Raw genomic sequence first — 15,033 nt, 5'->3', positions numbered from 1 at the left:
AGAGAAAGAGTATGCTAAAAGAGGTCACTATTGGGGTGCGGGTATGCGGTGGTGTGATGCGTGTGGCTCTACTTGGTGTTCTTTGGCATGGAGGCTAGTCAGTAGCTTAAGCTGCGGCTATGTACAAAGACGTTTGCTGTTTAATATGTTGGCAACGGCTTAATTCAACTTTGGCAACACACTTATTTATACATTGAAGTAAACATTAAAAAAGAGTCAAAGTAATTGTGTGATCACACTATGCACCTAATGAATGAAATAGTTAGCGCAAAGTTTAAAGAAGTAAAGGAAAGAGGTTGCAGAATTTTTTCTTATATTATATGATGGGTCCCATATATTTAAAGGTAAAAAATCAATATCTTTTTGTATGTATCTATGTTTGTATAGACTTAGATTTACTCGCAATATTCAGATAGTTTAAAATAAGCATGGGATGAAAATAATGCACTTATATTTCAATATCAGAAGGGGGATCTGTGAGGAAACAACCCAAAGCGGAATGGAAGAAAGAACGAATCTGAAATACAAATATGACTTTAAGTGTGTAGGGGTCATCCTTTTTCCTTAAACCACCTATCATGACAATGAAAGTTTAACAAGTGAAGTACGAACCTTACTATGAAATATGGATTCAACATTAAGAGAGTTTTACCCCAAGAAGGCACCAACGGACATGTAGCCCTCCTATGACAATATGGGGCTCAAATTCAAGGTATTTGAGAATAGAGTAGGAATTTGACATTGAATTTTGGGCCAACAATCTAAAGGGCCTCCAAACCAGCCCGAAATGACATGTTGCAGACTTAAATATAAGGGCTGGCAGCACTGACACCACATCTGAAATAATAATACAACAATAAAATGTAATTTTAATTTTAAACAAATGTTTCTCGTAGTTCATAAATTTGATTTTATTAAAATCTTAAGCATTTTCATTACTTCAGAACGTTTAATCAGTGAATAAAAATTTTGGGTTCTTCCTCTTTTAGTTTTGTCATTCAAATTGAATGATAACACAATATCTTTTACGGCGATAGTAAGCGGCGATAAGATTAGGCGCTTGGCTAAACGGAGATGGCATTTTTCTCCGTACAATCGCTTTGTCCGCTTAATGGGTAAATAAATCACACCTAATATAGGGAAAAAAGGGAAAAAAAGTTAAGAAGGTACAAAGCCTACAAATAATAAATGAATGTAAAAAAGAAAAAAAAACAGCACAATGCTAACAATGGGGAGTATATTTGAAGGCAGGATTCATCCATGAGAACTAAAAGTTTACATTATAAATTTAAGTAAATTTTTATTGTGTATTGTAGAAGGCACAGCAGAGCGTGCTTGGGTGGGCTAGTTAAAATAAAACTTTTCACTTTTATAACCATAAAACAACATTTCATCCTTAAAAAAAAATTTCATTCAGCTTATGTGTAGACCAATCCGGTCCATTTTTAACGCTTTTCGTACTTTTGTATTTTATACGCTATGCTTATAATGGCTAAGCTGCATGGGACATTAAATTGCAACAATATTCTTAATAAAATATTTAATACCTTAAAAATCCGTATCGTCATCTTCACATTCGCCATCCAATTCATCAGCAATTCCGCATTCATCGTCCATATTAATATCTTCTATTTCATATTCATTATCACTGTCCGGCTCTTCTTCGACCGAATCACCTAAAAGGTATTCCACCTCACTAGTGTCATCTTCTTCTTCATTATATAATATAACCCTTTGTTGGGTGGACTTTTTGAGTAGACTTCTTCCATTCGATGTTGAGGGATGTTGAGTGTCTATGTGTTCCTTCATAAGAAAATAGGTTACAAACGAAGCATTGCATCCATTATTTAAATATTCCTTGCAAATGAAACTGGAAAGTATAGGAAAAAACAAATTACAAATTTTATTAGTAACATTTCATTATCGAATATTTTATGGAAATTTAGTTTTGAGAAAAATTATTGAAAGCTTGTCTTTAGGGCAAATTTATTAAAATTATTAAATTTTAAAAATATTTCATTGAAATTCTATCTTAGAAGAATTTTCATTGAAATTTTGTCACAGAAATTTTTTATCGAAATTTTCTCTTAGGGCAAATTTATTAAAATTATTAAATTTTAAAAATGTTTCATTGAAATTTTATCTTAGAAGAATTTTCATTGAAATTTTGTCACAGAAATTTTTTATCGAAATTTTCTCTTAAATAAATTTATCGAAATTTTAGAAAAATAATTATTCAAAATTTCGTCTTAAGAAAAATTTTCATAGCAATTTTGTCTTTGAAAAAAATGCATCGAAACTTTGTGTTTAGAACAAAGTTAATTGATTTTAGAAAAATTTTCATCGAACAAAGTTTAATCGAAATTTTGCTTGAAAAAATTCATCGAAATTTTCTCTTAAGTAAATTTATCGAAATTTTAATCGACAGTTTGCTTAAGTAAATCGCCGAAATTTTCTCTTAAATAAATTTATTTCCAAAATTTGTCTTTGGAAATAAATTTATCGAAATTTTGTCTTAAAAAAAAAATTCATTGATCTTAGAAAAAATGTCATCGAACAGAATTTAATCGAAATTTTGTTAACAAAATTTATCGAAATTTTCTCTTAAATAAATTTATCGAAATTTTTCCTAAAAAAAATCTTGGAAAACTTTCTCTTTTGAGAAAAAGTGTCATCGAACAAAATTTAATCGAAATTTTGTTAACAAAATTCATCGAAATTTTCTCTTAAATAAATTTATCGAAATTTTTCCTAAAAAAAATCTTGGAAAACTTTCTCTTTTCAACAAATCTCATCAAAGCTTTGTCTTTAGAAAGAATTTTATCAACATTTTGTTTTAAAGTTTTTCATCGAAATTTTGTCTTAAGAAAATGTTTTATCGAAATTTGGTTTCTGGAAAATATTTCGTAGAAGTTTTTTTAGAACAACATTTATCGAAATCGATAACTTTTTATCCAATTTTTATTGGGAAAATGTTATCTTTAGAAAAAATTTGTCTCCAGAAAAAATTTTAATTTAATCGGTATTTTGTTTTTAAAAGAATTTATCGAAATTTTGTTTTTGAAAAAATTTATCGAAAATTTGCTTAAAGAAATACTAGCTGAACAAGGCCCGCTCCGCTGCACCTTAATTCACTCTCTATTTTATCTGAGCCCTATACTGGCACGGTCAGGAAAAAAATCCTGTTTGGGGGTGCTGGTACGGTCTTTCAGATATTTCGCCCCAATGTGGATATAATACCTTTGCTTTGAGTCTTATATTGTTATGGTCGGGAAATATGTCCGGTATGGTGGCATTTTTGGGGGTGAGGTGGACCCCATATACCAGATTCGTGCTCTAGTCTCAAATACCTTACATTTGAACCCCATACTGTCATTATTGGTTTATATTTCCATTTGGCGGGCTTTGGAGGTGAAGCGGTCCCCTGGATATCCCAGCCTAAATAAGGATACCAAATTTTTGTTTTTGAGTTATTATAAACAAACTAAATTTCGCTTAAATCGCCCCCAAGCATCTCCAAGGCCTGGTGTTCTTAAAAATAGGGTAAGGGGAGGGTCCGCCCCATAAAGTTTGGATGCTAGATATATTTCATTCTCTTGCTTTGGTGGTGAATTGGAGTAGCCAAACAATTTGCCCCGAAAGTGGATATCAGATTCATATTCTACTCCCATAAACCACTTTTGAGCTTCACATTGCTATAGTCGGTATATATGAGCGGTTAAGGTTACTTACTCCTTATCTTCTTTATGTCTTTTCATATGAGTAACCAGCAACTGTTTGCGCGCAAAACCTTTGGAACATTGTGAGCACTTGAAAGGTAGTGTGTGCTCATGTTTTGCCATATGATGTATATCCAAAGATTTTGGATAGGTGGTTTTAAAATTACAAAGTTTACATTGGTACAAAACATCGGGATGAGCCTGAAACATGACAACAAATTATGCATTAGTGGCATTTCAAGGTGTAAGCAGTGAATAACTAACATTCCTCTCGTGAGCATTCAACTCACTCTTATAGTAGTATCCCTTGGAGCAATGACTGCAATAAAAACGTTTGGCATTTTTATGCACCAGTTGTTCATGCGAAATTAGATTTCGTTGATTTTTAAACATCTTGGAGCATTGGGAACATTCAACCTCTAGATGCATATACTCAATGTGTAGTTTTAAATCCAGGTCACTTTTGTACATCTTTTTGCAATGCGGACACTTAATATGATCTAAAACAAGAAAGAAAATTGAAACTTTACAAACCATGAAAAAATCCTAAGGACAATTGTAAGCTTTATTATGTTCCAAGGTACTTTTCTAATCATATGCGGGGTTTTCAATAAATTCCGACTTACTACTATTATGAGATCGAGCCACATGTATTGCCAGCGACATCTTTGTGGGACACTTTTTCTTACAAAATTGACAATTCAAGGAAGCAGGAGCAGCAGCAGCAGTATCATTAGAACTCTTATGTCTCTTCTTATGGTAATACAAGGAAGTCCACAATGGATAAGCATCCAGACAATTGCCAATGTCACACATATACATTCGATCAATGGGAAACTCTTGAAACCATTCATCATAGTCCCGGTGGCAGGATAAGTGATTTCGCATATGTTTAAAGGTTTTAAAATCCTTGCGACATATTGGACAGTAAAATAGTTTCCCATCATGTTTGGGTGATCGTCGATGATTTCTCAAATGTTTCGTAGACTCAAAATCCAGCGAACAATGTTCACAGGTAAACACTATAGAGAGTACCTTTTTAACAACATTACCATCGGTTTCCTCCGAGCCGACATGTTCCTGAAAGTAGAGAAAAACATTGGTAAGAATATATTTTGTTAAGATAAAGATTAGAATATTTTCAGCCTCTCCATCCTGGTTTTCTTCTTATGTGGCAGAAATGCATTTAAATAAAATATTACCGATGAGATTTTTTGGCTGGTTTGAGGCTTGGGCTAGTGCTATGGGTTGCACGGCTTATGATAGGAATTTAAAGTAAAATTGAAAAGTCGACTTTTTCGACTTTTCGACTTCCATTCTTAAAATACTTTATTTCAGACCGATATGTCTGATTTTGGGGTGTTTTCGGGGGTGAGGTGGTCCTCCCGACACCTCGAGCTCCACTGTCTTGAAGACCCAAATTGTCTTGGTCAGCAAATACGTCCTAGTTGGGGGTTGTTATAGTGGTGGGACGTCCCCTAGACAGTTGGTCCCGAATGTTAATATCAGATTCATGGTCTACTCCCAAATACCTTTCATTTGAGCTCTATTTTTTCATAGTAGGTAAACATGGCTGGTTTGGGGGATGGGGCTGCCACTCAGTGACTTGGCTTTGAAAATATATATCAGATCCAAGTTCTATTCTAAAAATCTCTTATTTGAGCCTCATATTGCAATGGTCAGCAAATACTTCCTATTTGGGTGGTGTTATGAGGGTGGGGTGGCCCCATAGACACTTTTCCCCAATATTGATATCAGATTCGTTCTTTACTTCCTAAGACCTTTCATTTGAGCCCTATTTTGCTATGGTCATAAATTAGTCCGATTTTGGGGTGTATTGGGGGTTCGGTGGTCCCCCAAACACTTGGTCCGACAATTTGACAATACCTTTCAGAAACTTGGTCCCACATTTGGATATCAGATTCGTATTTTAATCGCAAATACCTTTCATGTGAGTCCCATATAGCCATGGTCGGTAAATATGTCCCATTTTGGGGTGTATTTGGGGTTGGGGTGGTCCCCCAAACACTTGGTCCGACAATTGGATATCAGATTCGTTTTCTAATCTTAAATACCTTTCATTTGAGTCCGATATTGTCGTGATTGGTGTATATAAATATATGGTAGGTTTTGGGGGTGGGGCGACCCCCCCCCCCCCCCTAGGTATCCCATCCGAAATTTGAATACCAAATTTCTTATCCCTAAATTCTACAAATTATCGGCGACCACACACATAATTTGCGACCCAGCATTTCAGGTCTGGCTGGAGGGACGTGTTGGCGATGTCCTCAAATAGTTTGGCATGGCTGACCGTGTCGAATGCCTTCGATAGGACCAGTACCACGAGGACCGTCCTATCACATGGCCTGGGCTGATTAAAGCCACGGCAAATGTGTGCGGCGATGGCATGCAAAGCAGTTGTTATGCTATGCAGTCTTCGAAATCCATGTTGATGCTCGGCGAATGGAAATTCTCCTACGAGACTCGGTAGGAGTAATGCCCCAAGCGTCTTAGCTACTGGATAGAGAAGTAGATCGGTCTGTCTTTAGCAGAATCAATGGTGGTGGGTTCCCAAGATTCGGCCCGGCCGAACTTCGCAAGCTGTTACTTGTTAGTATTGTTAGTCAATTACTGGCTTAGGTGTATGTCCATAGTGGCATGGGATGGATTAATATCTGCACCCTCTTTTCAACCTAATTTAAAAAGAAATCTAAGCTATCAAGCTGTTTGCCAACGCCAATGCCACTCTGGTCGTTATCAAGATTGGATATTGAAGTCCCCTAGTAGCAAAAGCGATATAATCGGACAATAGGCAACTGATGTCAGACTTATAACCTGATGCACAACTACAAACTTGCGATATACCTCGGTACATACTTGACTGCTTCATCCATACATTCGAGGTAGGGGCCAATAACGTCAAGGGCAGGTGTTTTAGGCTTCTATATCACGAAATGGTGGATCAAGAAAGCCAATACCTCGCCTTCAGGTAAGAAGCGGCATCAAATAGACTAGAGCTGGCAAACGTCCCATTACAAATTCGGTCAATCCCATGGCAGTCGGTTGTACGTACCGGATTGACCCGGAGTCCTTCATCGGCAAGGGCTGCCCCTTACTGTACAACACACTGCTACAACTACAACAAATTCGGTACAGATGAATCCATAAATATATATAAAATATCAATAAAATGAGCTCTTGCTAGACTAATAGACTCTTATGACCATATTCGCAAAACTTAAATTAGGCTTATTAAACTGATTTCCTTTAAAGAACTGTCCAATAAACCTACTATAAAACTGTTTTATGTTTTGTGTTGAATACGGTTGTTACTATTTACCAGACTTTTAAGTAAAATTTTTAAAATTAAGTAATGACTATACAGAAATACCTCAATTAAGTTCTTGTTATGCGACACAAGTCCACATTCCGTGCAAATAAATGCGGTTGCTTTCCCTTCAGGCAAATGGAATTTCATGTGATTGCGATAAGTAGTTTGGTTTATAAATTCCTTATAACAATATTCACATTGTAGGGCCTTCATTTTATGATTGTGGTAAATATCCTGTTGAAGAAATAAAAAAAAAAAACAAATAAATCACTTTAAAATTAGTCCTTTTTTGAGTTCTTGCCCTGCTCACCATATGATTGGTTAAACCACTCTTATTGGTATACCTCTTGGGGCATTGGGTGCACTCAAATATACTTTTCGATTCATGGCTAGCCATGTGTTGCTCAAAAACAGTTTTGTCCTGGAAAAATCGATCACACCTGCAAAAAAAACCAAATTTAAAAAACCCTAACCTAACCTAAATTCTTTGCAAGACTCTTACATTCTACAAGCCAAATTCGTAACTGTGTGAGAATAGTGCACGTGTTCGAAAAAATCATTTGGACTATGGAACATGGCACCACATAATAGACAAATCTTGGGTCGATGTTTGATCAAATGAAATTGCATATGGAAAATAAATCTAAAATGAAAAAAGACACATACACAAACACACTATTAAATAAAAGTCAAAGTTGGTTGCAAGTTTTATGGTACCTTCTGAAGGACTGAAAGTCTAAATCACAAGTCGGACAATAATTTCTAGTTCCAGGTGTACGCTTTAGGTTACAGCAGGAATGTTTATTGAAATCAATGAGATTTGAAAATGTTTTCTGGCATTCAGGGCAACGTCCATAAACAGCAAGACTGAAATCCAGAAAGAAAGTTTAAAATAAGATAAATGTTTTAGGTATACATACTACTTTTCTCGTACCTATCCACTTTCTCATAGTGTTGAATAATCAAATGCCTGGCCAGTGTTTTTAAATTGTTCACAACATCATTGCAGTCTTGTATAATACAACACGACTGCTGATCCCCTACCAATTCATTAACACATGGATGTTTTATTAACTCCTGAAATGAGTAGTGCTTGTAGAGACATAACTGCAAATGAAAACAAAAAAAGAATTATTAATCTACATTCAATATAAGGTTTTATGGTATTCACTTACTTTACACTCGACTGTCCATTTCAGTTGCAGGTCCTCAAACTTAGTAATAATGGCCTTGTCAAGATAATCATTGAGATTGACGTTGTCATACTCCTGGGAGCAAATGGTTTCTGAAAAATGTGAAATATATATAAAAACAAGTAAGAACGGGCTAAGTTCTCCCGGGTATCACTTTTTAGGGAAACAAAGAAAAATGCTATTGGAGCCATATCAACTTATAGTCCGATTCGGACTATAAATGAATTGAATGTTGAAGACCATAGTAGAAGACATTGGGAAATATTTCAGTCCATTCGGATAAGAATTGCGCCTTGTGGGCTCAAAAAGCATATTCGGGAGATTGATTTATATGGGAGCTGTATAAAGTTATAGATCGATTGAAAGTCATTGGAGAAGCCGTTGTACAAAATTTCAGCAACATCGGATAAGAATAGCGGCCTCTTGAGGCTTAAGAAGTCAAGATACCAGAACGGTTTATATGACAGCTATATCATGTTATAAACTGATTTTAATCATACTGGCCACAGTTGTTCGAAGTAATAAAAAACAACTTGATGCAAAATTTCAGCCAAATCGGATGTGAATTGCGCCCTCTATTGGTTCAAAAGTCAAGACCCAAGATCGGTATAAATGGCAGCTATATCAGGTTATCGACCGATTTGAACAATACATAGCAGAGTTGTAGGAAGTCATAACAAATCACTTCATGCACAATTTTAGCCAAATCGGGTAAGAATTGAGCCCTCTAGCGGCTCAAGAAGTCAAGATCCAAGTTAGGTTTATATGGCAGCTATATCAGGTTATGTATCGATTTGAACAATACATAGCACAATTGTTGGAAGTCGTAACAAATCACTTCATGCACAATTTCAGCGAAATCGGATAAGAATTGCGCCCTCTAGTGGGCTCAAGAAGTCAAGACCCAAGATCGGTATATATGGCAGCTATATCATGTCATCGACCGATTTGAGCTAAACTTGGCACAGTTGTTGGAAGTCATAAGAAATCACTTCATGCACAATTTCAGCCAAATAGGATTAGAATTGCGCCCTTTATCGGTTTAAGAAGTCAAGATCCAAGATCAGCAGCTACATCAGGTTTTCGACCGATTTGAATCATAAATAGCACAGTTGTTCGAAGTCATAACAAATCACTTCATGCACAATTTCACCCAAATCGGATAAGGATTGGGCCCTCTGGTGGCTCAAAATGTCAAGACCCAAGATCGGTATATATGGCAGCTATATCATGTTATCGACCGATTTGAACCATGCATAGCACAGTTGTTGGAAGTCATAACAAACAACTTCACGCGCAATTTCAGCCAAGTCGGATAAGAGTTGCGCCCTCTAGAGGCTTAAGAAGTCAAGACCCAAGATCGGTTTATATGGCAGCTATATTAAAACATGGACCGATTTGATGGACCATTTACAATCCCAACCGAACTACATATGTGTAGAGGCATGACATATTTACTACAATAGGTAGTATTGGGTTGCCCAAAAAGTAATTGCGGATTTTTCATAAAGTCGGCGTTGACAAATTTTTTCACAGCTTGTGAGTCTATAATTGCATTCTTTCTTCTGTCAGTTATCAGCTTTTACTTTTAGCTTGCTTTAGAAAAAAAGTGTAAAAAAGTATACTTGATTAAAGTTCATTCTAAGTTTTATTAAAAATGCATTTACTTTCTTTTTAAAAATCCGCAATAACTTTTTGGGCAACCCAATATGTCGTAAACAGCTGAGTACAATTTTTTCTCACGAAATTGACTATCTGTCAACTAGTAACACACACAAACAAAGTTAAATGGCGCGAACTTGTAACGTACACAAAGTCAGAGTTGCGCTAATCACTCATCATGACAGATCATCAAGGTTCAACCAAGACATATTCATTTACAGGTAGTGGCAGTTGCCCAACAACAAAATATTGAGTGCACTTTCTGCCAAAATAAGTGATTAGTGCAACTCTGATTTTGAGTTGGTTACTAGTTCGCGCAATTTTTCGTTGTTTGTGTGTCATATGGTTCTTAACTATTGTATAATACACACACACACAACCAAAACTCGTTCATAGATAGCGTACTTCGCGAGAAAAATTGTAATCAGCTGTTTACGGTACACTACCTGATAAATCTGTCATGGGTTCAACTGTAGTTTAAAACGCGCTCGGTTTATTAAAAGCTCCGGTATGGGTTCCGTTTGAAAAAATCTACACTTTGGGAAAAGTTATGAAAATAATTTTAAACAAATTAAATCCATGAAGCTTCTGGAGACTCGGGAAGTGCATTCAATTTGCTTGGTTGATAAGCATTACGGCTCATAATTGTAATTTACGCACAAAATCGAGGCAAGATTGAGACATACTGTAGCTCATTAGGAATAGCTGTGAGCACCACACAAGCTGGAATATTGAGGTCCAATCTGTGTGGTGTTCTTTGGAGTCACGAGAAGCTTAGCTGTGAGCTACCGGGCGCGTCCATAGATTGCGTATAGTGGAATGCCCCATCCGGAGTAGCTGTAACTACAGTCGCGGACTATCGGCGGTATCGAGCAGAGAGTCTCAGTGAGAGGTCAGGTGGCACCAGCTCCTGCACAAATACAGAGTCTCTAACGCTCGATATGACAAGGCGAATTATTGGCGCCTTTAAATAACCAGTGACTTCCCTGTTCCCGCAGCGATCACCTACAAGAGCTTGACGAGGATCGCCACCTCCACATGAAAATGTGGTTACAACAACAACAATAGGGATTTCTTTATATTAAAGAGAAATGGCATGAAAATTAAGGGAATTAAAAGTTCAAGGAATAGAACAGGGAGGTCGCTTTCCTCCTTAAATACCGAATTTCAGCCAGATCGGATGAAAACTGAATCGTCGCAGTAGCTAAGTTCAATATTACGGGTAGAAGATTTTAACTTCTGTCATGAATTCCAACATCTACTTCAAGTATGGTCTAACTCCGTCTATAAGCTCACATTGCTCACCGGGAAACCGGTTTATACAGGCGGTTTGATAATTCCGGTTTGATAATTCTACTGAAACTTTTCGAGATTACCTCAATTACAATATAAACCAAGAATGGTAAAATTTGGCAAATAACGTAACAAAGCTCCCATATAAAACTATTTTAACCTAAAATAAAAAACAAAAACAAGTTATAGTATAGCAATTACCTTCTATTAGATGTTCCTCCTCTACGCTGTCATGCATACTCCTAATATCGGCCGAAAAATATTCCTCATCTTCTTCTATGAAATCATCATTTAAAGAGGTACTGCTTGGCAACTCCAGGTCTTCATACGCTTCATTATCCTCGACAATGTCCACTGGATTAACTTCTTCCTCGAAATCCAAATTTGTATCTTCTATGGTTTGAATTTCAATGTCATCCTTAAAAGTTATTAGCTCTACGTACTCTTCTTTATTGGAATGTTCTATGCTTTTCGTTTCTAATACATAATCAGTTGCAATATTTTGCTCAAAGTCTGCAACAGACTGTAGATTGTCGTTTAGGTCACAACTGTTAGCTTCTACATCTTCGTGGCTATAAATCAGTTCAGATGTCTCTTCTTCACCATCCGCACAAAAGTAAATCTCAGTACTTTCCATATATTCATTGTAGGCAGTTTCATCTTCTGCCTCGCCAGAGCACTCATCATTATCATCTCTATAGGAAGAAGCCGAGTCAAGGTATTTAACTTCATCGTTTTTAATTTGGTTTGACACTCCATCGATTACTATTTGTTTTTCTGTTTCTATTTCAATTTCAATATTGTCCGCTGTGCCGTTGTCGTCGTCTTCCCTTTCCAATTGGACTTCCTTGTTGTGCTCTTCCAAATCATATAGTTCTATAAGATGATTAACACAATCAACACACAAATATTGTTTCGTTTTTCTATCAGCATTCTCTGTTACAACTAATCCAAAATACTTTTTAATTAAATTTGGCAACTGCAATTCGGCATCTTCAAAAACATCGTGAAAATCATTCACACCGCCAACTGATGTACAATATAAGCAAACACTGCGATTTACGAAATCAATAACCGACATTTTCGTAATAAATAGCGGAATTTATTCAACATAGGTTTTTTGATATGGGTATGTTTATTTTTTTTTAGAGGAAACCAATGTTAGCACTTGATAAATATAAGTTATTGTTTAATTTTTATGTCGAAAAAATATTGATTGCTCTGAAAACAGTCATATGCTCAATGCCCCGTTAAATAGTACCACGCAAACAATGTTACACGTGACGTAACGTAGGGTCACACAACTCACATCATTATAGATAGCATTCTAAATTAAATAGGTGCAAAGTGTGCATTTTAGTTTAGTACAGTATTGGTTATTCTTTTATCATATAAAGCCTAGTACTGACTTCATTCACAGCGAAAACACGTATTAAATTATTGCGAAATCCGACGAACTCTTCTTTGTCAGAACACAAACAAAAGTCAATGAACAACACACAACAAAGACAACAGGGGCCAAATTAACGCATACGTGAACGAGTTTTGCCATCAAGCTGATTGACGTTTTGCCACCACACACAAAGAAATTTGTGTGAGTGTGTTTATACGTGTGCGTACATGAGCAGAGAATATGCGAGAATGTTATGCACTTTGTAATTGGAGTCCAATGTTAACCATATACGTCATAAATGTAGTATTATAAAACAACAATCATAAAGGCAAATGTAAACGTGACATCATACATATGTCGTATCCTATAGCAGAGTTTACATGGCACATCATGATCGTACTGGCACATCGTGTGTACGTGCTGATTACAGCCTTTGCCAAAAACGGTACATCTATTTTTTATTTGATTTTACTTAATTTTTCATTTTTTACTTCTCATTTCTTAACCTTATTTGTCGCAGAACATGTTTTTCAATATCTGTCAATTAATGATTACACATTTCTATGTAAACGGTAATCGATAGACGTCATTCATCGAAAAAATCAAATGATTTCGATTTTTCAGTCATGATTGATGGTTATGTGTAAATGTGACGAAACACATTTGTTTTCACCAAACTATTACAATGACCATACATCAGATAACAGTGAAGCAATGAAGCCATGTAAGCTCAGCATAAGATTTGTTGGGAAAATTATCCAAAAAAAATCGATAAGAACATTAGAAATCGATTCTCGGCACTCTCATCTTCTCATATTGTGACGTGTTATTTGTCGGCCTTTGTATTGTTTCTATTCTGCATACAATGGGGGGAACAAGTGGAAGTGCGTGTTTGAGTGGTTCCAGAACCACTTTTGGAATAATATTTGTTTGTGCTTTATTAGTTTCGGCGACATACAGCCACCTTCATGCCCATGAAAATCCCAGTTTTAAATATTCCCGCGAAGCCAATGAGCATCATCATGGTAAACATGGGGAATCTGCGTCCCATACACACCGTCATCACCATGAGGAAAAACCTCAAATAGGTATAACGTCATGTTTTCTTAAATACTATTGGTTTTTTTAATGCTTTGTGTCCCACATAGATATGAACGATGTATGGCTGTATTCCATGGGATCCACTTTACTCATCAGTGCTGCGCCTTTCTTGTTACTGTTTGTTATACCCTTAGATAACAGTGAAGCAATGAAGCCCCGGCTAAAAGTTATATTGGCTTTTGCATCGGGTGGACTATTGGGTGATGCCTTTCTTCACCTCATACCACATGCTTTACATCCACACGATCATCATGGGCATGATCACGATCACGCTCATCATGGTCACGACCACGCACACGACCACGATCATCACGATGAAAACCATCATGAAGAACATAAACATGATCACAGTCACGACATTACTACCGGTCTTTGGGTACTTGCGGGAATTATTGTTTTCCTGACTGTTGAAAAGATGGTGCGTCTCCTTAAGGGTGGTGCTGGACATGGTCATTCCCATTCCCATGGCAAAGATAAAGCCGACAAAGAGAAAAAGGACAAGAATAAAAAGAACAACAAAGTAGTTGAGGAAAAAGAGGTGGCCATATCGGGATACTTAAATCTAGCAGCGGATTTTGCTCATAACTTTACCGATGGGCTTGCTATTGGTGCATCATATTTGGCTGGCAATGAAATTGGAATTATTACCACAGTAACCATACTCTTACATGAAGTTCCTCATGAAATTGGTGACTTTGCTATTCTCATAAAATCCGGTTGCTCAAGAAAGAAAGCAATTGGCCTACAATTGGTTACGGCTCTTGGAGCTCTGACCGGAAATGCTTTGGCCTTAATTGGAATTGGTGCCGATGCCGAGGCAGCCCCTTGGATTCTTCCATTTACAGCAGGTGGCTTCATTTATATTGCAGCAGTGAGTGTGCTGCCCGAATTACTTGAAGAATCAACAAAGTTGGGACAGTCGCTGAAGGAAATTGCAGCGTTATTATTAGGTGTAGCGATAATGGTTTTTATAGCTAAGTTTGAATAAAACAAAAATTGTAAATAAGTCTAAAATTTGGTATATGTCCGCACTGTCTACAAACTTGAACGAAAATCTTAATGGCATTGCGTAATTGTGTTTAATTTAATCGCATTTTGTTAACGATTATAAAATTTGATAAGAGGATCAGACACAATCATAAATATTGAATGTGATTTTTTTGCCCCAATGACGGTTATCGCAATATAAGCTCAATCATACAACGTTATAATGAGTTGTGAACTTGGATGTTTCCAGCGAGGATGAGATAACTTATATTTTTTTCGAGACCAAGTGCCAAAGTCATCTCTTGTCAGTCTGTGGGAGGGCTTGTTAGAGGTGTTGGAAACCACTAAAAAAAC

At 36.4% G+C, this 15,033-nt stretch overlaps 2 protein-coding genes across 3 annotated transcripts; one reads left to right on the top strand and one right to left on the bottom strand.

Annotated features, from left to right (window-relative positions):
* Nucleotides 1-339: 339 nt before the first annotated feature.
* On the bottom strand, nt 340-12,417 carry LOC106091316 (zinc finger protein 208). Of its 2 annotated transcripts, XR_009398605.1 has the most exons (13): nt 11,400-12,417; nt 8,226-8,335; nt 7,985-8,157; nt 7,768-7,917; nt 7,553-7,693; nt 7,361-7,490; nt 7,111-7,284; nt 4,346-4,799; nt 3,984-4,219; nt 3,733-3,920; nt 1,548-1,870; nt 613-837; nt 340-517 (listed from the first exon to the last, which is right to left on the bottom strand). XR_009398605.1 is itself a non-coding variant. In XM_013257803.2 (12 exons), the coding sequence occupies exons 1-11, from the start codon at nt 12,277-12,279 to the stop codon at nt 1,549-1,551; spliced, it is 2,958 nt and encodes a 985-aa protein (XP_013113257.2). In that variant the 5' UTR covers nt 12,280-12,417; the 3' UTR covers nt 933-1,130; nt 1,548. The 2 variants fall into 2 exon arrangements, 1 of the variants encoding a protein (XP_013113257.2); XM_013257803.2 differs by lacking the exons at nt 340-517; nt 613-837 and adding an exon at nt 933-1,130.
* Nucleotides 12,418-13,407: 990 nt separating this feature from the next.
* LOC106091834 (protein catecholamines up) lies at nt 13,408-14,752 on the top strand. The gene is made up of 2 exons (XM_013258512.2): nt 13,408-13,679; nt 13,740-14,752. Exons 1-2 carry the CDS (start codon nt 13,457-13,459, stop codon nt 14,678-14,680), a joined length of 1,164 nt encoding a protein of 387 aa, XP_013113966.2. The 5' UTR covers nt 13,408-13,456; the 3' UTR covers nt 14,681-14,752.
* Nucleotides 14,753-15,033: the final 281 nt, after the last annotated feature.

The sequence above is a fragment of the Stomoxys calcitrans genome, chromosome 5, assembly GCF_963082655.1.
Source record: "Stomoxys calcitrans chromosome 5, idStoCalc2.1, whole genome shotgun sequence".
Classification (NCBI taxonomy): domain Eukaryota; kingdom Metazoa; phylum Arthropoda; class Insecta; order Diptera; family Muscidae; genus Stomoxys; species Stomoxys calcitrans.
The sequence above is the reverse complement of the archived record's forward strand: the minus strand, read 5'-3'. Positions and strand labels throughout refer to the sequence as shown.